The sequence below is a fragment of the Python bivittatus genome, unplaced genomic scaffold (genome assembly GCF_059951505.1).
Source record: "Python bivittatus isolate LINGU-HERP-01145 unplaced genomic scaffold, Pbiv_v1 ctg000010_np1212, whole genome shotgun sequence".
In the NCBI taxonomy this organism is placed as follows: Eukaryota; Metazoa; Chordata; class Lepidosauria; order Squamata; family Pythonidae; genus Python; species Python bivittatus.
Genome location: NW_028277029.1, coordinates 2,302,491 through 2,325,178, shown reverse-complemented (window position 1 = coordinate 2,325,178; position 22,688 = coordinate 2,302,491). Strand labels below are relative to the sequence as shown.

At 46.9% G+C, this 22,688-nt stretch overlaps 1 protein-coding gene and 1 long non-coding RNA gene across 5 annotated transcripts in view; one reads left to right on the top strand and one right to left on the bottom strand.

Moving 5' to 3' along the window:
* Positions 1-9,660: 9,660 nt before the first annotated feature.
* On the bottom strand, positions 9,661-18,706 carry LOC112542069 (uncharacterized). 4 transcript variants are annotated; one of them, XR_015797319.1, is made up of 4 exons: positions 18,387-18,702; positions 15,691-16,351; positions 14,379-14,485; positions 9,661-12,973 (listed from the first exon to the last, which is right to left on the bottom strand). It is a non-coding gene; the product is annotated as an uncharacterized LOC112542069 (long non-coding RNA). The 4 variants fall into 4 exon arrangements; XR_015797320.1 differs by having other exon boundaries at positions 9,661-12,944; XR_015797317.1 differs by lacking the exon at positions 15,691-16,351 and having other exon boundaries at positions 18,387-18,706.
* Positions 18,707-18,869: 163 nt separating this feature from the next.
* The window catches only part of ETV6 (ETS variant transcription factor 6), a 112,163-nt gene continuing 108,344 nt past the window's right edge, over positions 18,870-22,688 (top strand). Inside the window, exon 1 of the mRNA XM_088147124.1 lies at positions 18,870-19,353. Coding sequence (XP_088003250.1) covers positions 19,321-19,353 — 33 coding nt within the window. The 5' untranslated portion in view covers positions 18,870-19,320. The remainder of the gene's footprint in view (positions 19,354-22,688) is intronic.

Here is a 22,688-nt window from a genome sequence, read left to right as displayed (position 1 = left end):
CCTGCAAACCAGGAGCTTTGGATCCAACCTCTTCTCCCCAACATCAACTGAAACTGACCATGAAGAAAGACGAAGAATCCTTGTAGGACCATGCCCTGCTCCCATTCCCTGTGGTCAGTCTTGAAGGATGCCATGACTAATGGTACTGAACATTAACAAGAGATCAAAGATGGCCAGGATGGTTACACCATCCCCATCCTGGTTCCACCAGAGATCATCCACAACTGTGGTCAATGCCATCTCCATACTATGCCCGGGCCTGAAATCCAGCTGAAAAAGGTCCAGATAATCCATTTCCTCCAGGCCCTCTGGAACTACAACCTGACCACATTCTTAATAACTTTCATTAAAAACTAAGAGTTGGAAACTGGTCAGAAATTATCCAACACCTTTAGATCCAGCAATGACTTCTTGAGGAGGAGGCAGATCTCCCTGTGGGTCCAACCAATATTTCGTTATATAAGCCTGGTTGGCACTTCATCCATGATCAATTCATGGATGCAGGAGCCTTTATTACAGACTGTTAAGCCACAACAGTTGGAGCCAGGACCACCAAGGATATGATAACTTGGCACTGAGTTGGCACAGGATGCTGGGAGAACTGACTGGTTCTCTGTTCCCCCAGCCCACCTGTCTTGGCACCTGTCCTTCCTCCCCATTCCATCCCGCCTCCTTCTCAGCCCTGCCAACCCTCCAGGCTCACAGGCCCTTCCAAATCAGCCATCCTCATTTTGAATAAGAAATTTGAGCTTGAAATTGGCATGTTTAGCACTAGCTAGAATTGTGCCAATTGTTTTGGCAGGCATCAAATATTAAATTTCATACGTTATCAAATGTAATTAAATCATGCAAAAGCTACTACATATTTCCAAATATTGAAGCCAATGTAAAATACAGAATATCAAACATAGGCAAATATTTAAGGACTACCTGGGAGTCCTTAAAGTCTCCAGTTTAAGGGGGCGCTAGGAAATATTGCCAACTGCCCTCTTATTTCCAGGTTCCTTGGCCTCAGGTGGAGTTAAGGTAGATGACAAGGGTTTTGCTTCTCCCCTGCACTCTCCTGGACTTATCTATTCCTTCTGCTCTCTACAAATCCTGGTCCATCAACTTAACCACGGCATCATACAGGCCCTGTGTTTTGGGCTGGAAACTGGTTGGCCCTCCTCTATACCACCTGGTGGACATCAGGAGTGACAGTAGTGAAATTTCATATTAACAAATTCTGTATTCCTCTGAACTACCTTGCTGAGGAGAGACAGGGAGAAGATGAAGCATCGTGTTATTGGTTCCCATTTAAGTAGGCCATGCAATACGAAGACTTGACTTCCCAGATATCCCCTGAAAGAGGGGAATTTATTGACTGCCATATTTATCTGCCGAGCTAAAAGGAACTAAGTTAGAGGCTGAAGCCACTGAGAAAGGAGTCTTGAGTTTCTGGAGCCAGCAGACCCAAATCAGCTCCAGGGGAGCGTAGTGAGTTTCAGAAAGGTCTCTGAATCTTCCCAGACAAGTCAGCCTGTGTTTTTGCAAAGATATTTTTTTTACACAAATGCATTCTAGGCCCAACCCTAGAAATTCCCACCACCAAGAAAGCAGGGCACCTGAAACAATACATGTGCAACTGGGATTATATTTCAGCTGAATATCTTCTGGCTTCCTGCCGAATTGTGTTTCTTGTATTTCCCACTTTCTAACTATATTTTTCCTGTCATCTTGTTTGCCTCTTAACTGCAGTTTGTTCCCATCTCCATTTGTCTTTCCAAACACTGATCCCTTCCCTTCCCTTAATTGTCATAACGCTGCCCAAGGCCAGTTAACTCCTTCCTTGCCCATCAGGGTTGCTAGCTGAGAAATGAGGGAGGCCCTTGGAGTGCCCTGCTCGGTTCCCCGGCTGCTGCTGACTCACAACGTGGCCTCGGGTGGCCCATCACACTTGACTTCCCCATATCGAAGATGGAAGCAATGTGCATGTGGTTAAATGCTTAATTACAGCTTTGCAAGTGTTGTATATCACGCTTCTCTTCCCAGTAATTGTTGAATTTAAAGCAGATAGGCACTTTAGAATCTCACACCGTCTGCAGGCTTAACAAAGCTGAACATGGACTGGTTTTGCCCCAGCCCACTACTATGGAAGATTGCTTACCAACAGAAGAGAATACATGTAGCTCAGGGCTGAACTGTGGAGTCCTTGGGGTTCTCTGAGCTTGGTTGTTTCCTTGCAAACGTTTCATTACCCGGCTAGCACTGAAGATGTTACTTAGCTGGGTCACGAAACGTCTGCAAGAAAACAACCAAGCTCAGAGAACCCCAAGGGCTCCGAAGATTACCTAACCAATGTTTCCTGGTGGAGAGGCTCTGCTTTTATCACTAAGAGAGTGGTTTCCAGATTTTATTTACCATCAGGGAGCTCCTTCCATTTAGATTTCTCTGATGAAAAGCTTCCGTGGACTGCAGAAGGTCCTGCACCATGTTTATGGGGATGTTGACTAGACCAGTGTTTCTCAACCTTGGCATCTTTAAGATGTGTGGACTTCAATTCCCAGAATTCCCCAGCCAGCCTTGCTGGCTGGGGAATTCTGGGAATTGAAGTCCACACATCTTAAAGTTGCCAAGGTTGAGAAACACTGGATTAGATCTTTAGGGCCTCACTATTATCCTTTTAGGACAAAGTGTATATTTGAGGACAAATTCTCCACTAAGCATTGCACATTGCCAGGGAAGATGAATGGTTGGCAACCTCTTCTTTAGTTTGAGCAGCACAGCTGTTCAGCAGATTGGACCCCCAAGAATCTTCCAACGATTTTCAGTGAGTCTGAGATAATAAATACAGCGAACCAAGCTTTCCTGCAATGCACTTAAACACGGGCAGAGCTTCAATTGCAGCACCGCAGCCACCCTCTTGACTTTTTGGACCACGTTCTGCAGCGACTCCTGCCCTGAGCGCAACTCACTGAAACGTAATCCCCCTTTCCCAAGGATTGCACAGCTACCCAGCAGGAAAAGAGGCAGCTGCTTTAAAGAGTTGCAGGCAAGTGCAGAGCGAATGGCTCCATGTGCTTCAAAGATCTTTTTGCCTTCAAATTCAAGGCACCGCAGAGCCCTAGTGAATCGATTCACTCTTGATAGGCATAATCCCATTTTATAGATAGTTACTTAGTAACTATCCAGGAATAATCCCATTTTATAGATAGTTACTATCCAGGAAAATCAGCAACTTCTTGTCAAAATATTCTTAATGATTTCTTGATACAATTGGTACAAGTGCTGGTTCTAACCTATATAACTTGGCAACTAGGTATCTGAAGGGCCACTTCTACCTACCTGAATCAGCCTGTCCTAGGAGAAGCTTACGGTCATACCCCACTTTCATGACATAAGAGGAATGGAGGCCAGGAGGTCCTGTTTCTCAGACAGGTCTCTGCCTTTATAGAAAAGCGTCCCCTTGGAATTCAGATTCTTGCTGTCCCTCTAAGTATTCTGGAACCCACCTGAGATGGACTGCTTTGGAGAGCATTTGGTGACTGGTTCATTTCCCCCTTTTTCATTCCAGTTTAACTTTGGTGCTCAGTTTATGTCTTGAATTTTGATTATTTATTTATTTGCTTCTCCTTTTCTCCTCCCCTCTTCCTCCTTGAACAACAGTGTTGCTCAGCCTTGGCAACTTGAAGATGTGTGGACTTCAACTGCCAGAATTCCCAAGCCAGCACTGGTCTACGATGTTGATTTTAATTATGTTTGCTAAGGATATTTAATGGGCTGAATGTTTTATGCGCTGCTGTAAACAGCCCCAGGTCTTTCTGAAACGGTTTTCAAGACAGTTTTAAAAATTCCCAGTTCACTGGACTTTGAGCACCATTCTCATCATGAAAGGGGTCTACGTATTTTCAAATTTTGACTGACCCAGGGTCACTGCTAACCTAATCAAGGGCCATTTTTAAAAACAACAAATAATTCATCAAGACATGCTGTAGCCTTTTAGAAGGAATTTCCCTCCCGCATTAAACAACTTATAAATACTTTAAACCCTCCACAGTCCATCTGACTGCAATTCTACCACGTACCTTGTTCCAGAATGCAGGACAAGGAATAATGGATTGAAGTTTCAGAAACGCAGAAGCCAACTGGATGTGAGAAAACACTTCCTAAGAGCAAGAACGTGTCGAGGGTAAAACCGATGACTCAGAGAGATAATATTCTCTTCTGTTCTGGAATATATACGTGGAGCCCAGGCCGCCATTCGATTTGGATTCCAATCCTCAGCAGAGGCTGGAGTCAAGGGTCTCCTATATCTAGAAGTCCTGTTTTGCCTGGAGGTTGTTATACTTGCTACCGACCACCAGGATGCGCTATAGGACAGGTTTCATCCTTGTATTGGGCCTTGTCAGGCATAGGTAGACATCCAGAATGACATCCTGCATGTATGTTCAATTCTTTTTTACTAGGAATATAACAACCTAGTAAATCTAAGTAGTATAAATCCCTCTTAGAGGTTAGGTCCTGAAGCCTCTACTATGAGGCCCAGCCAAGATTAACAGTGATCAGCTCTCTAGTTTGAGAGTGTATTAAGAAAAAAGGAAGGTGTTTCTCTACCGTGTCTTCCGCTGGAACAGACAAACCTAATTGGACCACATTAGTCACTCCACACCACCAGGGATTCCTTTACCAGTTTATCAGGGATGGGAACTGGATTCAGTGCAGGGTAGATCCACCCTTGGTGTTGGTTGATGCTCAGAGAGAGAGGCCCTGTCAAAAGCTCTTGCCTCTTAGCATTTCTTTGGGCACAGCGAGATGGGAAGCTCCTTCTCCGTGGAAAAAGAATGGCATTGTCTGCGTAGCCACTCCCTTCTCGTCCTACGCTTGCCACCCCTGAGAAAAGGACAAAGTAGGTTTAAGTGTGAGTCATGTTCCAAGTGCGAGGTCTCCGCGGGCTGCTCTGACAAGGCTCAGCCAGATGGGCTCCGCGGGGCAGGCTGTGGCAATCATGGAAGAAAGCGCCTTGAGGGCAGGGCCCTGGTGGGCGAGATTAGTCTGTGGGTCAAAGCTTCCTCATCCCAGCTGAACACTTTCTGATATCACAAAAAGCCTTCCCCGGCCCCCAAAAGCCTGGAGATAAGCTGGACTCTTGAGGACCACATGGACAGTACCATGCAGTTTTCTTGCACAGCCTTGCAAGAAGTGGTTTGCCATGACTGACTTGTTCTGGGATGTTTTACTAGCCTAAAATCCTGGGACTTCCTGGTGTCTCCACTCCGAGGACTAAGCAGGATTAAGTCAGCCAAGTGTGGCCATCCGGTGAGGCTACGTGAGACTATCTGTCCCCAAAGGACACCTAGCAGCTATTACGGATGGTAACCCTCGGGAGCTAGCCTTTCTCCAAGAACACTCTGCGGCAGACTTGAAACTTGCCCAAAGGTTTCCAAGAGAGATTGCAACACGAAGTCAGAGCACTGGAATAAATTAGCAAACTGAACGCTGTGGAAATTGGTCTCAACACATCCTGGGTGTGGGAGCTCACTAAAGAAAGCCATTGTCTCTCTTGCGGTGCTTGTCTACATGATTGATCTCACTCTGCCTATTCACCAGCGCTACTGCCTGGAGTGGATGCCACCTACACGGACTGAGTCTTGCACATTATCTCCTGCAGAAGGTACTTGTAATGGCATAGTCCATTGCTTGACCTTTTCACCTCAGAGGGTGAATTTTCCCCTCCTCCTCCTCCTCATGCCCTTTCTCCTCTTCCTCTTCTTCTTCCCTTCTTCTGCTTCTCCTTCTCCTTCTCCTTCTGCTTCTCCTTCTGCTTCTCCTCCTCCTCCTCCTCCTCCCCTTTCTCCTCTTCCTCTTCCCTCCTTCTGCTTCTCCTTCTCCTTCTGCTTCTGCTTCTCCTCCTCATGTCCTTCCTGCTGCTGCCCTTTCTTCTCCTTCTCCTTCTCCTTCTCCTTCTCCTTCTCCTTCTCCTTCTCCTTCTTTCTCGAAATTGTAAGCATCAAGCTGAACTGTAACAAAACAAACAAACTTTTCCATTTCACTAGGATTCACACCCATATTCTGATCCCTGGACAAGGATCAGAGAAGAGTTTGTGGCCTTAAAATCGGTCATCAGATCCCTTATGTAACAACATCTCTGTGATGAGATTCTAATGCTACTTTCTACGGAATTTGGAAGTCCCACCCTGCAAATCAGGGGTAACTGCAGGGGAGGGGGCTCAGAACAAATCAAGATGGCAGCCACAACCGTGCAATCAAAGCCCCACCCCTTTCTTACATGCCCCTGCTACAAACGTCACAGTTTCTTTAGCAATGCAGTTCGTTGAGACTGCACTTGGGGTGCAATGTAGCTCGTGAAGTCCTCCAAGGGCACGAGTTCCATTGGCTTCAGGTAGTGGACAGCGTGTTAGAGAATCAATTTGGGGATCTACACTTGGGCATTTTTCCCTTAAAACCCCTCTAATCCCCCAAGTGCAAAAAATGTGGGAGTTGCTACTAATTTTTACGAACCTGATCTAATTGCCCAGCAAGGAAAATTGGGCACTAACTCTGAATCTATGTGAGAGACCCATTCTTCTGGACATACCCCATGTATTTTGGCCACTTTTAATTGTCAGAATTAGAAGGACATCATGGAGCAGCACGATAGGGAAGAGCTCTACCAGTCGGTTTCCCTGGGAGCTAAGTCCCCATTCTTTATTCCATGGCAAGGTATGAGCCACAATTAGTTCATAATGTAAATTGATTGATTAATCATGAGGTGATGATTACGTTGACGATGGTAATTGCTGCAAAAGAAAAATAATAATTCAGTGGAGTTACATTGATTGCACATCCAGCAGCAGAACTAGGTCACTTAAAGATTCACGCCAAGAACGTCTTTCCTCGGCTCTTCTTCCTCTTCCTTCCCTCCGGCAGTTTTATCATTTCTAACCTTCCAGCGTCATCTAGACATTTCTGTCCTCCTGTGGGTTTTTTTTCCTGCTCCAATACATCAATCCAGATTAGCAGGCTTACCGGCTGTCACTTCCCTTCAATGCATCTACAGCACCCTAAAGACCCCTTGACTTCTTGCAGAAATACCGAGTCTTCCCAGCCAAGCCAGTCTTGTTTGCTTCAGAGATCTCTTTTGCTGAGTTGGTGCTTCTCTGAACCTTCTGCTCAGATTGCCCCAAGCAAGTTGGTCTTTTCCATAATTGCCAGGGCTAAAAAGTGGGACATCTGATAAGATCTTGTTTTCATTTTATCCAGGATTAATTATCCACAAGGTTTCCCTCCCATTTTTCTCATTGGCACATGCCTCCATGGCACAGAGAATGAGGCACTCAGAACTCTGACGTGAGTTCAGATGGAAATGAAGAACAACTCAAGATCTGCAGTGAAGTCTGAGTTGGAGATGGGAGTTTAAACCATGATTGTTTAGAGAACTTCAGGGGGCCCAAAGGCTTGCTTCCTCTTCAGAGGACCTGGGCAAGAACCTTACATGAACCCTCTCTGAGGACACACATCCAACATGAAATGGGTGGTGAAGGAACTATGAGTGGTGAGACATTTCTCTCTCTCCCTTTCTCCTCTTTTCTCTCTCTGAACATGATAAAACTTGGAGCTCCATCCGACTAAGTAGATTGGCAGCTGATTCTGTTCAGGTTGAGAGAGTTTGGAAGCACTTGATTCTTAGATATAGAAACTTTTCCCTGGAACCTCTCTAGATATTCTTTGAAAATAGGCACTGCACATTTAGTTTCATTTTTCTGACTGTGATGATCCTTGTTTTGGTGGTAGCTTTAAGGGTGAATAGCAAGGCTGGTTGTCTTATTACCCCATTGATTTTCCCATCAAAAGATTTCCTTTATGTTATCGTTTCTTAAAATCAGTTTGTTGTGCATTCAGTGAGGCTGAAGAGCAACTTCCTTCAATATCCTAATTTGGGGATCCTTCTAATATGGGAGGGGGCACTTGAGGTTCTGAACCAGTGCTGGAGGGAGGACAATGAAAGGAATGAAGGCTAATAAACCAGAGTGGGCAAGATGAGGAAGAGATTCTGTTTGCAAATGATTAATCTGCAATTAATTTATGTTAATCCTGCTCCGGAAGAGATGGCATTCTCTTTAAAGGAGGGTTGAGTTAATCCTTTGGGAGAAGGTGGGGGTGGCAGTGATGCTGTGTGAACAGGGTGGTGGCCTACACAATGACGAAGCTGGGCTTTTCTGCTTTTGCTGTGGAGATTTTGGTCTGGAAAGTTGGCTGTGTTTCTTTATTGGTTTTTCTGAACTATGTGGAAGACTTTAATGTGTGCTCCATCACCAAAGGGTAAGGAACCAAGATGCTGATTTTTACCAGCTCTGGTTGGGGTGGACTCCAGAGGTGACCAGAGAAGGCTGCGGACTCTTCTCTGCCCTGGAGGCCCCATCTGGGCGTACTTGTGAATCCAGTCATGGCACTGGAGACCAAGGGGGGCTCTGAGACTCCAGGCTCCCCTTTCTGAGCATAGACGGGTATGGTGATCATGATTCTAGCAATATTTTATCATATTTATTGTTTTATCCTATTTATCTGCTCCTGCTCATCTTGAGTTTCGGACGACGCAACAGCTCCCATGCTAGGCTGCCTTGGAAAATGGTCCAGAGACTTCTGATAGTTCGAAAAGGGTTTGCTAGATTGGAGGACCTAATCACACGATGCAGAGAGGACCTTGATGAAGGAATGCAGGAGCCGTTAAGGGAGGAGAAACAAGACCTCGGTCCTGGGGAAGGCGAAGGAGGGAACTTCTGGTAGTTCGAAAAGGGTTTGCTAGATTGGAGGACCTAATCACACAATGCAGAGAGGACCTTGATGAAGGAATGCAGGAGCCGTTAAGGGAGGAGAAACAAGACCTCGGTCCTGGGGAAGGCGAAGGAGGGAGAGAAACACTCAGAGTAATGCCACCTTGATTGTTTGGTTATAAGGGCAGGGGGCAAACTCTCGCAGGGTTTCAAGATTTTGTTATTATACCCTACAACACTGAAGTGGCACTCCTGGAATCCTGGTGGGGTCTGTTCCCTGCCCAGGCTTATCTTGAAGGGCTGGTGTCATGCCAAGGTTTGGCCATCTGCATTGGTAACTGTTTTCTTTCTGCCCCAGTTTAAAGTGCTGATATCTACCTATAAGCCTGACATGGCTTGAGGTTAGGGGATATCTCCTCCACATTAACTTGGTAGGATGCTAAGATCTTTCCTCAAGTTCTCTCCTAATGAGGCAAGACAGGAAGCTAGAAGGGAAAACACTTTTCCAATCCTATCTGCTTAAGGTGGCCCCAGAGAGCTCACCAGGGTGTCTTATGGTCTACCTGGCACGAAGGGAAGACTTCTTTCATATTCCTAGACATTTTAAAAATGGTTCTCATGGTTTAGAATGGCAAAAGCGTGTGCTTTTTTATTACTCTGACTTCATGCGCCATTTATTGTTACTTAAATTTTTACCTTATTTTGCCCATTCTCTATGCTGGTTTGGAGACTGGGTTCAGCACAAGCTGGACAACCTTCTGCCAGGGATGTTCTGATTTGGACAGGAGACCTCTTGGCCTGGAAGTGCAAAAACATTCTGGAAGACGACGACAAACCACTTTTTGTACACACTCGTTGGTTCACGGACATTCATGCGTCCATGAAGTCACCAAGAATCATGTTTTTTCAATACTTATTTTTATTGCCTTAATATAATGAACAAACAAAACATGTACAAAGAGAGCTAAAATGGTAACTACAAAAAAAAATACAACAAATGATTGTATTATGTTTAAACAAGTTAAATCTTCACCTCACAGAATCATATTGCCCTGTCCTTCCAGTGCACCAATAAGGAGTCAGTTCAAAGGCATATTTGATCCTCAGCCTTTGGTATCTGGTGTACAAGTTTCTTTCCAAGAATCCTTTTTTCCTTTTTTGAAAGAATCCAAACATGATAAATCCAAAGTTCTCCAAAAACTGACAAACTTCAATGTTAGGAATATAGTTGAGTATCTTCAAATCTTAAGTCCCTTGCTAAAATATTCACAATAGCATTATAAGTCAACCCACATATAATCCCCAGAGAGTATAATCAGATTGTGTGTGTGTTAGCATACTTTTAAATTGATTGAATGTGCAAGATAAACAAGTAATTAACCAACTATTTTTAAACATTTGCTGGAGGGGCCAACAGAATTTTCTGAATTCCTCTCTTATGATTGAAAGAAACAGACACTTTTTGAAACCTGATGACTTGTTTGAATTGAATACTCCAATTCTTTCTTCCAGATTTCTCGTAAATTGTCTATATTTATCTTTGTAAGATTCTTCAATTGTCAGTAAAATGGGATAGTTGGTTTTAGCCTCTAAAATATTTTTGGCTAATACACTTAGAATTATAGAAGTTGTTCAGGCCACTAAGGAAATCAGCAATGTTTGAACTGAATATGTATTTTCAGCAGTTTCAGGCAAGCTGTATTCTTTTTGTAATGTGTCAAGCAAGGTAGAATTAGCAATAAGTTGGTCTAGGGCGTTAATCTCATTTTCAGCCCTTTCTTTTTTCCCCAAGAAAACTAAAGTTTCCCAACCACTTTTAACTAGGAACCATTCCACAGAGCCTGACAGAAAGGATTAGATTTAAATCTCTTTCCTAGTAACGTTCAAATGCTGCCTTTAATACTGGAAGTACAACTAAATTCTGACTGTAATTGGAACCAAATACTTCCCAAGATTTCAAAGATCTGAATAATAATGCTCCAATTTTATCCGCAATGGTATATTTTCAACACCGTTTTTGTTACAAAACAAGACAAAAGCCCATGTGTGTCGGGCTATATAGCAATCACACTCATTAATACAATTAAGTCTTGAAAATTTTCATTGGAGGAGGAGGGCCACAATTTAGAAAGACAGGAGCCTGGCCTTCCATAAAAAGTGTTCACTTTTTGATGTGTCTAATGTACAAGTATAATTAATATAGACGTCCATCTTAAAGTATATAATTAAAATTCATGGATATTCTCCACCATCTGTTGGCATAGTTATTAATCCGTGTTGTACAATTTAAAACATTTATTTCTTAAATTTGTTACCCGCCACAATAAAGTGACTCTGATGCCTTCAGGGGTAGTCCCACCCCATCAAGAGACAGCCCTGGGGATGTTAGAAACCTGCGATGGGTAAACAGTAACTCCATCTTGCTGGGTCCCACTGTGGTCTCTGGCTGATCCATCAAGTCTCCAGCCTCCAAGCTGGCCAACGATCAGCCATCTGGGAGAAAATCAATAGGACTGGGTGAGTCCAGGGACAGGGGCCTGGTCCAGGCAGACCAGGGTACCTATTCCCAGAATGCTTTGTCCCTCTGCCGAGCTCCTCAAGAAGCAAGGGAGGCAGTGCCCTCAACTGAGCGATGCCTGCATCTGGCCTATTTAAGAAGAGCCACCAGCGGCCAACTCTTTGTTGATAACAATTCAGATCTGTGTTTTCGTACCCTTGTTTCCTACTCTGCCTCCAGAATCTCAGTTCTTCAACTCAAACTGGCTGACTCACCTCCTCCTGTCGTGGACTACGTTTGCTTCATCTGACTCTGGACTGAACTCTTGGGCAAGATCATGCTCCTTCCTATTTTTCCCAAGATGTCCATACACCTGTGCTGCTGCCTTTGCATTGCTTTCTACTCACTAGTTGACCCCTTGTAAATCAAGCCCATCTGTGCTCTGTCTGAAATGGGACAGGTCCAACTTCAGGCTCTTTTGCCCAATCCAGAACTTCAAAGCTCCAGGCACCAGATCAAGGCACAGACAGCCTGGGCAGCTGGGGTAGAGGAGTACAGCTGGGAATCATCAGCATATTGATGAAACTACACCCCAGTGGATTCAGGTATATACTTAAAAGTAGAGGAGAGAGGACAACAGCCTGCGGCACTCCACAAAGAAGAGGCAACCTGGTTGATTTCTCTCCTCCCACAAGGACCAACTAGAACCACCCACTGAGGAAGGTATGAAACCACTGTAAAACAGAGCCTCCATTCCCCAGCCCTTGCAGGTGGTCCAGAAGGATACCATGGTCAATGGCTGCTGAAGGGTCCAAAAGAACCAGGAAGTTCCATTTCCCCATTCAGGTTATGAAAAAGGTGACCAATGTTGTTTTGGTCCCATGGCCAGGCCAGAATCCTAACTGAAAAGGGTTATGTTAATCAGCTTCCTGTAAGGGTTCTCCTTAACTGAACAATGGCTACAGTCCCAATAACTTTTCCCAGGGAAGGAAAGTTAGAGGCTGGACAATTGTTATCAAATACAGAAAGATCCAATGAGAGTTTTCTATGGATGGAGGAATATCTCAATGATTTTTAGGACTGCTGGTATCATCCGCTCTCACAGTGAGGTATCGACTACATCTCGGATCCAGTCTGTCACAACTCCTCCACACCCGCTAAGGAGCCATGAGGGGCAGGGATCAAGGGGTTGAAGACAACCAAAGGAACACCATACCCCATCAGAGTTCACAGCAAGAAGTGATCTCAGATAACATAGACCTTGTCCTCATCACTACAATGGATTCAATCCACAAAAAATTGTCTTGGGTGAATCTAAGTGACTTTATTGGCAAACTACTCTGCCAAGTGTTTACAGTGGCTAGTTGGGAGATCTGTGAGGTGTCCCTTCCATAAAGGGAGCTAGCCACCTTAAACAAGCCCACCAATGCATTGAAGAGGAAAAGCCATGAAGCTGGATGTCCCTTATCATCATAATGTAGACGCATACTTGAGCTTAAACCTGTGTTTGGTCAGAGTAACATTTTGTCTTTCTCTGCTGGCATTCCAAGTTCTTCTGCTGCTGCTCCTTCTCCAAGAGGATCTTGGTAGTCTTCAAAGAGTCCTGGATCAACTTGCCAGAAACCATCAGAATCCATGAGACATCTATGGAAGATCTGTTTGTCCTGTAGAGGCCCTTGGGTAGCAGCCAATCTTAACTGGACCAGGAAGTGATAAATATTCACATCTATTAACGAAGGTATTTTTCTTGGAATTATTATCCACAAATATTTAAGAGATTCCAGATAATACACAATAAGATTCTAGCAATAAGTCCCATTCTTTTATAGTTTCCATAGAGACCCTATTATCGACAGACAGCATAATAGTTTTATTCCAATTAATTGGAATGGGTGTTATTGTTGAATAAGCTCCACAAAATTCAACAAAGAGCTTTGATAATTATTAATAGGGCCTAAAATATATCTTCATATGATAACAGCTTGTATTCACCAGTCACCTGGCTGAACTGTGCATCTCTGGATTGTCTGATAGGACAAGTGAAAAGTTCACACACCAAATGAAATGTAAGAGAAGATGGACATCCTTGACAAGTTCCATGATGCATCTTAATTAGTGGGGAAATAATTGCATTCAATCTTTTTTGCATTTACATCTACATCTACACGTATCCTTCAGGTTTCCTTGTGGTCAATTTGTAAAAAAAAAATTTCATCTCAGATCACTAACGTCTCATGAAACAGTGATATTGTTCAAAATATAAAACATGAACGTTTCATAGTGGAAAGAGTGAGGAACTCCATGCCCACCAGATTCAGCTAACCACAATGCCTTTTGGAACATCATACCTCACCCCCACTCCCAAAATTAGATTGGCCCCAACCCTGCCAGCTTTTCGAAAAACCTTGAAGACCTGGATATGTTCCCAGGCATGGCGGTCAAATGGTTTGTGGAGGCCCGTGAGGTGGTGCTTTAATTTATTGTAGAATGGTTTCTTAACTTGGTGGCCATTATATATATATGGCAGTTTTTCTGTTGGTATTGTCACCCAGAGTTACTGCGGTTGACATGGGCGGCCATATAAATCAAAGAAATAAATAAGGATATAAGTTTGAGACAACCCGGTAAGCTGATTCAATTTTGACCGAGTAAACTTTTAAGGAAAACAGCTCACCAAAACCTTTTTCCATAACAGCCTCCAGAAGCTGCCCATGTTGCCCTATAGGGAAGGTTCAAAATTCTGAGTGTTCTCCTGCATAAACGGCCTTGGATTTGAGTGAGTTCATCCTGGCACGTTGCCATCTCCTTTGATTGTGTTTGGATTCTGATTTCATGAGGTTCAGGTATCAATAAGCCCCTGATCTAGTATATACTTTGTTTATAGATTGTGGTGTAGCAAATATCTCAACAGTTGATACCTCTCTTGGCTAGTTCCAGATGGACTCTCAGGTGTCAATGGAGCTGCTCATTAAAGCACCCAAATCAGGATTGGTCAGTAAAGCAAAGATAATTGGCTCTTTAAGAATCACAGATAATTTTTTTCTTTCTCAGATGAGGGAGCTCTCCTAAAAGATTCTAGCAATAAATAGGCACCTCACTGAGGTTTTTTTGTTTCTTTTTACTGCATGTACCTGAGCAGTAAATCTCCAGGTGGTTGCGAGATGACAGCAAAGAGATGTACGAAATGCCAACTGTTTCTTGTCATCCAGTGGACTTCCGCCATCCAGAATTGGTAGTCCTGGGCCATGCAAGGAGAAAGGAACAGTAGCTGATTCTTTATTAGCAAAAACTCTTTGGATTTGACATGAAAATCTAATAGGTTCGGTTAATGAAGCAAAGGAGCTAAACAAGTGTCCTCATTAAGCAAGATAGACAAGGCTGGGGAAAAATGGGCTAGGCAGGTATAAAATAAGATGGCTTTACGATAAAGATGTTAGTGTGGGTTTGGAAGGATACCAATGTAAAGGAATATTTGGCAGTGCAATAAAGTCATATTCTACATGAAAGATCTGCATCATTGTGGGTCACAATATCTATTCAACTCACCTATGTAGTGTTGAGAAGCTTCAGGGGCAACCTTTTATGCGATGTTTCCTTGTGAGCCTGGGAATTTTGTAGGGCTTTGTTTCGAAGTGTTTCTCATCCCTGGCAACTGGAAGATGTGTGGGTTTCAATTCCCAGAATTCCCCAGCTAGCAAGCAGGCTGGGGAATTCCAGGAACTGAAGTTAAAGTTGTCAAGGTCGAGAAACACTGGTTTAGAATATACTGAGCAAGAGGGAACTCTTCTTGATGTCAAGAAGAGTTAGCATTAGAACTAAATAGCATTTAATTTAATTTAATATGCATAAAGAATAATAAAGAATTTTCCATAAATATTCATCATGCATAAACTGTTCAGGGGCTGACATACTGTATAGGGTATGATAGGAACGTTATAAGTAAAGTGGCTTAATGTAGAAGAAAAAAAGGGGGAAATATTTTTAATATACAATAGAGATGTATTCAGCTTCATGTTAGAATAAATTTTCCTCCAGTGATTGTTAAATCTAAAATGGTGCATTGCTCCATTAGCATTTGTTATTTTACTGGATTTCCTGTATTTTGATTTATGGAGGAAATGGATTCCACATTTGCCATTAGAAACTAAAATATATCAAGATTATTTTAATAAGAACATAGTTCACAATTGCCAATGCATTAAAAAGCATTTTCTCTACTTTTTTTTTTAATACTGGTCATTGTTATGACTGTACTCAGACACGCAGCACAGTTTGACAAGGAATTAATTGCACTGTGCACTTAAATATCAGAGTTCTGCTCTGGTTCATCTCATAGCAATGTAAGGAGCCATGCATAATCGAAACTGATTTATTATGCGCCATCAAGTTGTTTTCGACTCCTAATGATCATTTAGATTTTCTCCATGATGATCTATCTCTAACCTGATATTTCAGGTCTCCCAATGGTACCCCCATTGCCACTGTGAGTCCATCCCCCTTGCTGTTGGTCGTCCTCTTCTTCTCTTTCCTCCCTTTCCCAGCATTAGCGTTTCTCCAGAGAGCTGGGTCTTTGCATCATATCTCCAAAGTAGGATAGTTTGAGCCTGGTCCTTTGTGCCTCAAGTGAGAACTCTGGGTTGATTTGTTCAAAGATGCATTGATTTGTTTCCTTGGTTGTCCACGGTGTCCTCAGGAGTCTTCTCAAACCCCAGAGTTCAAAGGCATCAATGCTCTTCCTATCCTGCTTCCAACTTTAGCTTCCATAGAGGGTCCCAGGGAACACCATGGCTTACACAATTCTGATCTTTGTAGGCAGAGACACATCACGGCATTGGAGCATCTTCTCCAAGGCCTCCAAGGCTGCTCTACCAAGTCTGTGGCGTCTTTCTTGACTGCTTGTTCCTCTCCTGTTGATGGCTGATCCTAAAAGGCAGCAGCTGTCCACCGCTTCGATATCTTCACGGCCAATTCTAAGGCTGGTCATTCTACCTGATGTCCTTACTGTGGTTTTCTTTATATTTTAGTCTCATTTTTTTCACTTTGCAGGTAATGTAGTTGCAGCTGGTGTTTTTGACTTTAACTGAATCATCATCATCAATCTGACCTGAGGTGGAAAGATGATTTCTAAGCTGAAATACTCTAATAAAATAAGAATACCCCTCCCCCATATGAACCAAAGCTGTTAATAGGAAAAAAACTACTGTTTTCATATACAGTGACATAAGATGGGTAAGAATGAAAAACTATAAAATAGAAAACCATATTGAACAGTCGTACGTATACAGTACAATCCTATCTGAAGTTAAACTCTGTTGAGTTCTATTCAGCAGATTCCCAGATAGATCAACATAAGATTGCAGCTTAAGCGATGGCCGTCAATCATTCATTCCAGCTCCAGGAATTTCCTAGTTCCCTTTTACCTGATCTGAAGAAGGATCCTGATTGCTGAAGTGAACAGCTTGTGTTAGGAAATGGAGAAGAGGCGCTCCTTCCCCAGGCTCTGTGGTTTTTGACCACGGTCAAAACTCTTTACAGCTAGATGGAGCTGTGTCCGAGGCAGAGTCTAGGCTAGGATGAGGCAACTGAGATAGCTCCCACCCTGGCTGGACCACAGGCCCCGCAAGGTGGTGCTAAAGAGTTAGCAGATTCTTTTGCCAACCCCAGAGCTTCTCTGCAATTGGACCCAGCCCCTCCCTTACGGTTGTAAATGCCCACATGGAACTTCTGGCAAAGCAGCTTTGAGATCTAGGTCAAGATGTCATCAGGAGGTTCACATCCCATAATATCAGCTCAGCCTCCTACTTTCATCAGGTCTGAAACAATTGGGGCTGCTTAAATAGCATCGTTTTGGGACCTAGTTTAATGTCCTGCCCTTACCTTTAAAGTTCTACATGTGTTTGGACTTGGATATCTTCAATATGGTCTTCTTTAAGTCTTCTTTCTGGAAGTCCAACTAAGTGGTCCTCACCTATTCATGATATTCTGGGTGACTGTGAGGACCTTGTAAATCATGGCGTTGACACTTGAGCCTACCCCCACCCAACACACACACTTAGCAAGTTCTGATCAGTGAAATCATGGAGTTCTTGGTCCAAGAATGTCCCTGTAGAGTTGTGCTGCATTAGCAGATCCGCTAAAAAGGAAGTGTTTCCAAGTGTGTCAGGCGCTTAAGCCAAGTTTTTGCTCTTCTGGACACACGGCTCGTGATATCTCTTGCAGATTCAGCAGTAATTTGCTGATGGGGGTCAACTCTGAAGAAAGCAGGTTGTGATGATCAACCAGAGATCTATTTATTCCAAATAGATGGTGCAACCAGATTGGCTACAATTTATTTTTGCAGACACACTTTTTCCCCCCGGGGTCTGCACCCTGGGGAACACACAGGCCTGACTTCTGGATGTGTTGGGGATGGGATGTCCTATCCGTTCTGATTAAACCAGATACTTAGTTAATTAGGTTCTCCTATGACTTTGTAACCCTTGGGTGGTTCTCTCCCCAGTCGCTTTTGTTACCCTTTGCCTTGAATTTCAAGCCTTGGAATAAAAAGAGAAACGTAAAGGAGGGCTTCTGGAGCGGCGCAGGCGGAGGGGTCCCGCTCGAAACCCGGTCCGGCCTCATCGGGGCGACCGTACTGGGGCAAACTAGGCCGACGCAGGCAGGCCGCTCTCTCGGAAGCCAGCTTGCTGCTCCCCGCGTCCATTTCCAGCTGAGAAAGCCATCCCCTCCGCGCAGCTGGTGGAAGGCGGAAGATGAAGGGCCGGAGGGTGATGGGAAAATGGGGAGTGGAATGTTTGTTTTGGAAAGGCCGGAGCGCGACGCCGCTCCGGTGCGCATCCAGCGGGGAGAGCCGGCGGAACCGGCCCCGTCCCCGCCCGCCGCTCTTTTGTCTCCTCCGCGGGCGCGTCGCGCGCTCCTTCCCCCGCCCGCGTTCCCCGGGCCCCGTTCGGGCAGCCGCGGCTCTCGTTTCCTCGTGGAGCCTCTTCAAGAGGCAGGGCGGAGCAGCGCGCAGACAAAAGCGCGCCGTGCGCCTCCGCGGCTGGGTCTGGGGAAGGGAGAGAGACTCCCGGAGATCCGGACCCGCGTCCCTGCCGGGATCCCCGGCTTTCATTTCCGCAAATGCCCCCCCCCCCCGCCCTTACCTCGGCACTCCGGGCGCCTGAGCCCCCGCGGCCCGCGGGCCAAGACGCGCTCGGCTCCTGCGCCCTTGGCCGGGCAGCGCCTCTGGAGACGAGCGGGGCGATGCTGCGCGGCGGGCGCCCACCTCGCGCGTTCTGGCGAAGCGCCTCCCCGCGGCCCGGGCTCTTCCCCAGTGGCGCCCCCGGCGCCCCCCCCGCCCGCTGCACGAGAGACCATTGGGGTGGGGGTGGGGAGGGGGCTGCAGCCCGGCCCGGCACCCCGGGCTTGCAAGGCTGCGCCCGCTGCACGCCCGGCTCGGTCTCGGGCGAAGCCCATCGCGGGCGGGCGGGCGGTCAGGCGCGCCCCTCCCCGCGGCCCCCGCTCGCCCGTCCCTCCCCCGTGGCTCCCCCTCTCGCTGCTTTTCCGGCAACCGGAGCTCGCCGCTTTCCATTTCCTGCTGGGTCGGCTCCTTTAAGAGGGCAGAGCCGATGCCGGGAACTCGCGTCACTTTTCAGCCCAGAAACTCTCCCGGTCCATGAGCGAAGCCGCCGCCGCCTCCTCCGTGCGCTCCGCCTGGCGCGCTCTCCTCCTGGGCAGCGGCGCGCGGCGGGCCCGGACCGGGCGGGCACGGCCGGCGGAGGAGCCCCCGCGCCGCCTCCGAGCCATGCGAGGGCCCCCTCCGGGCCGGCTGGCGCTGGGGCTGGGGCTGGGGCTGGGGCGGGCGCGGGCGGCGCAGCGATGATCGGAGGCGCCGCGCCGTGAGAGCGCCTTCGCCCGGCCGGCCGAGGAGCTGCTGCGGGGAGCAGCCAGCCAGGCAGCCAGGCAGCCAGGCAGCCAGCCAGCCGAGCGAGCGAGCGAGCGGGCGGGCGGAAAGGCGCAGCCCAGCAGCCGGGAAGGGGAAGCCAGGCGCGCGGCGCGGCCAGCCGGCCAACTTCCTGCGCTGCCTCCTGCCCAGACATGTCGGAGGGTCCCGACCTGGTTTGCATCAAGGTAAACGCGGCGCCCGCGCCACCGGCCTCGGCGCGGCGGGGGCCGGGCGGAAGTCGGCCGGCGGGGGGGTCCGGCGCCTCTCCCCCGGCCCCCGGCCCCGCAAGCGGGGAGGGCGCGCGCGCGGGGCGGCTTCGGCGGAAACGCGCGTCTTTCTCGGACTTGCGGGCGCGGGATCGGCGGACCCCCCCAGCCGGGTTTGCAGTTGCTGGGGGGCCAGACCTCGCGGAGCAGCGCCCCGAGGCAAAGAAACCTGTCCCCCGCAGATCCCCGGCTGAAGAAACGCCTCTTTGGAGAAGTTTCTGAACTTGCTCCGGGGATCGCTGGGCCCTCCGCCGAGCGCGCTGGGAGCGATCCTGGGCTCGTGACGGCCCGGGGGCGGAGAGGCGACCCGGCGTGGGGAGCGGGCGCGGGCGGCGGGGCACCAGGGCGAGGGTCCCCGCGCGGCTGCTCCCTTCCCGCGGGCTCGGCGCCGGAGGGGCCGGGCCGGCCCGCCGGCAGCAGGTCCCTCGAGGCGACCCCGGGCAGGGCAAAGCTCGATCGGGCTTGGGGGGCCGGCGGGGTGCAGCTCCTCGGCCGTTGGGGAGAAGGAAACAGGTTGCTGCGTTTCAGGAGCCGGGAAGCGGCGAGCTTCGTGCAAACTCCAGATGCGTTTCGGGAACGACGGGAAGGGCGTTCGGGGGGGCTTCTTGGGGGGCCCGCCGCTGTTCTCCCGAGCCTGCCGTGGGGCTCCCCTGCTCCTTTTTCGCTTTCGAGCCCAGCCGCCGCCTCTTCCGCAGCCGGGGGAGGCTCCGTTCGCCTGTTTTAAGGAGAACGGAAATGCAACGTAACGTTTTTGGGGGCCTTCTCGCGGCGCTGCTCTCCCGGCACGGGGGCGGGAGTGGGGGCGGGGGCGGGGGGATGCGATGTGTTCGGCCGCGCTCCCTTTTTCTCCATGGCTTTTGCTGAGCGATGATCAACAAACGTTATCAAGTCACTGCATTAACATAAACCCAAGATGCGTAAAGAAACAAAAAGATACTTTTTAGTAGATTTGGGGGTGTTTTCTGTAAGCAAAGAGACAGGTACCGCACGTGTACGAATTCACCCTATGCGTAACGTATTCCCGTATTACAGTCTGTTGCTACTGAGGCAAACCATAACGCCCTTCCACATTGGATAGGACTGTGGCTTTCTGCCTCTGATTTTCTGGGTGACCACGAGGACATTAATGTTATCCGGTCGCGCTCCTAATACCCCGATGGATCTGGGTTCAGAAATGCCTTCAGCTGAAGTTAGGACCTGTGTCCAAGTTAAGCTGGTTTAGGCTGGTCGAGGAGAGCAAATCCGGGAATTTCAGGGTCTGTGAAACTGACAACCGCCTGCGTCTGAAAATCTCCTTTTTTATCTGTGTTCTGCCCTTTACACTTCTGTAATCACAAAGGCCCGTCTACAAGCAGTGAACATCCTTTATTTTTATATTTTTAAATCCCATGATTTATGCTTTAATCTACATTTCCCTTGAGGACAGATTGTGCTCTTTCACACCCAAAAACCTGATTTCGACATGTCCATAATTTGTTTCACTGAGATACGCTAACACGTACTGTAACATTCCCATCCTTAAAAGGGTGTCAGTTGAAGGAAAGGTGGTTACCAGCAAAGTTCGCTCTTGTCATCCGTGAAAGCAAAGGCCGTGTTAATGGGATGGCTAAACTTTTTTCACTCTTAAGGGCAGTTTGAGCGGTTCACTTTCAGGCCGTTTCCAACTGCTTTCTTTCCCTGTGTGGTTCTGGCAACGCAACCCAGGGTTTACCAGAAATGCTACATATTATGCACGATCGCATAATACATTCTTTATACAGTTATGATGACACAACCTCTGTTTCTTTTTTTCCTTTTTACTAAATCGCATGCTGCCCATGTGTAGTCGAGTTAAGAGTGAGAAGTGAACTCGTTCAGTTCAGTTTCAGAGGCTGAAGTCAGGGTTTGGTTGAATTTGGGTTGTTTTAAGAGGACTTGCTTTCTGGGGGCTGGCCCTGTGGGACGAAAGGAAATCTTTATCCAGGCAGGGCTTTCCGAGTTTGAGAATTGCAGCTCTTCTCTGAATACTGCAGTAGAGACTCCTACTGTTTTGCTCCCCAAACTGCCGCAGTGTTGTTTTTGTAGTTCTCCTGCGTGGAAGGGCCCTTCGCTCTGTAGTTAAAAGGCCGTGTGTCCTCATTAGCTTGCAGAATAATAGGATGTCTTCTCTAATCCAGTTCCAGCATAATGACAGGTATGGTTTTGCTCAGTCGGTCGCTCGCAGGGCAAAGACACTTCTGAGCTGTACCAAAATTCTTTTTCTGTTCAGAATGATGTCATCTCTCATATTTAGTGGGACGAATTCCAAGGTAAAAATAAACACATTTTAAAAATCAATATTGCATGCGCCTCTTTCCCCAGAGATGAGAAGTGAATATAAGTTGTGTACTGTATCCTGGCATCATTTAATCAAGCGAAATTCCCTCCGTGATTCAGTTTGGAATTTGCTGTTCACGAAGTTCCCACAAAGGGGGTAACCTTTGTTTTAGCACTCTCGTCTTTTGCAGTAAAGAAGCGAGCAAGCCATCTTTTTAATCTCTTTCTTTCATAATTTGGCCTGGGCCTTACATGTGCACCTCTGCAAAACCTTTTAATGTTTAAAACAATATCAAAATCTTAAGTCTGGGGGAAAAAGAACGAAAGAAAGGGGGAAGCTTTTTTAAAAGTAAGGCGGGCCTTTAAGTGGAATTTCAAGTATAATTTGGTAATTGAAAAATTGGGTGTCCAGTTATATTTGGTTCGGTATACTGGGTCCTGCGCTCTCTCCCCCAGCCAGAACACAATCCTTTTATTAAATACAAATCATTCAGGAAAGAGAAGTAAATGAAACCAACTGTTCCTCAAAGGAGTTTATCAAACGAACCGAGGAGGAAATGAACAAAGGTTGTTTTCCACCGGAATCCTGCCTTGCCTTCCGCCCCAAATGTCAGGATGGTCTCTTCTAAGAGACGGGGAATGTGTGTTCCAAGGGCAGGGGCGATGGGTTCTGAAATATAGCTCCCAAGGTGGGGCAGGGGCGGGCCAGGGTGGTGAGTGAGATGCGTTTAAATTTCCTGACATTTCTGGTCCCAGGTCTGGCTGATTCACCCTGTTGAAAACCAGATGGGAGTTGGCCTGCCTGGGCCAGACTCTGGGATTATCCTGAACTGGTGGAGAGCATCTCCTCCATCAGCTCCTGTACCTTCTCTGGGGTTATGCTGAAGGACCTTACTCCATGATTTTTGCTAGCGGTGGCAGGAAGGGTGCTATATTTTTGCGACCACATTCCCTCTTCC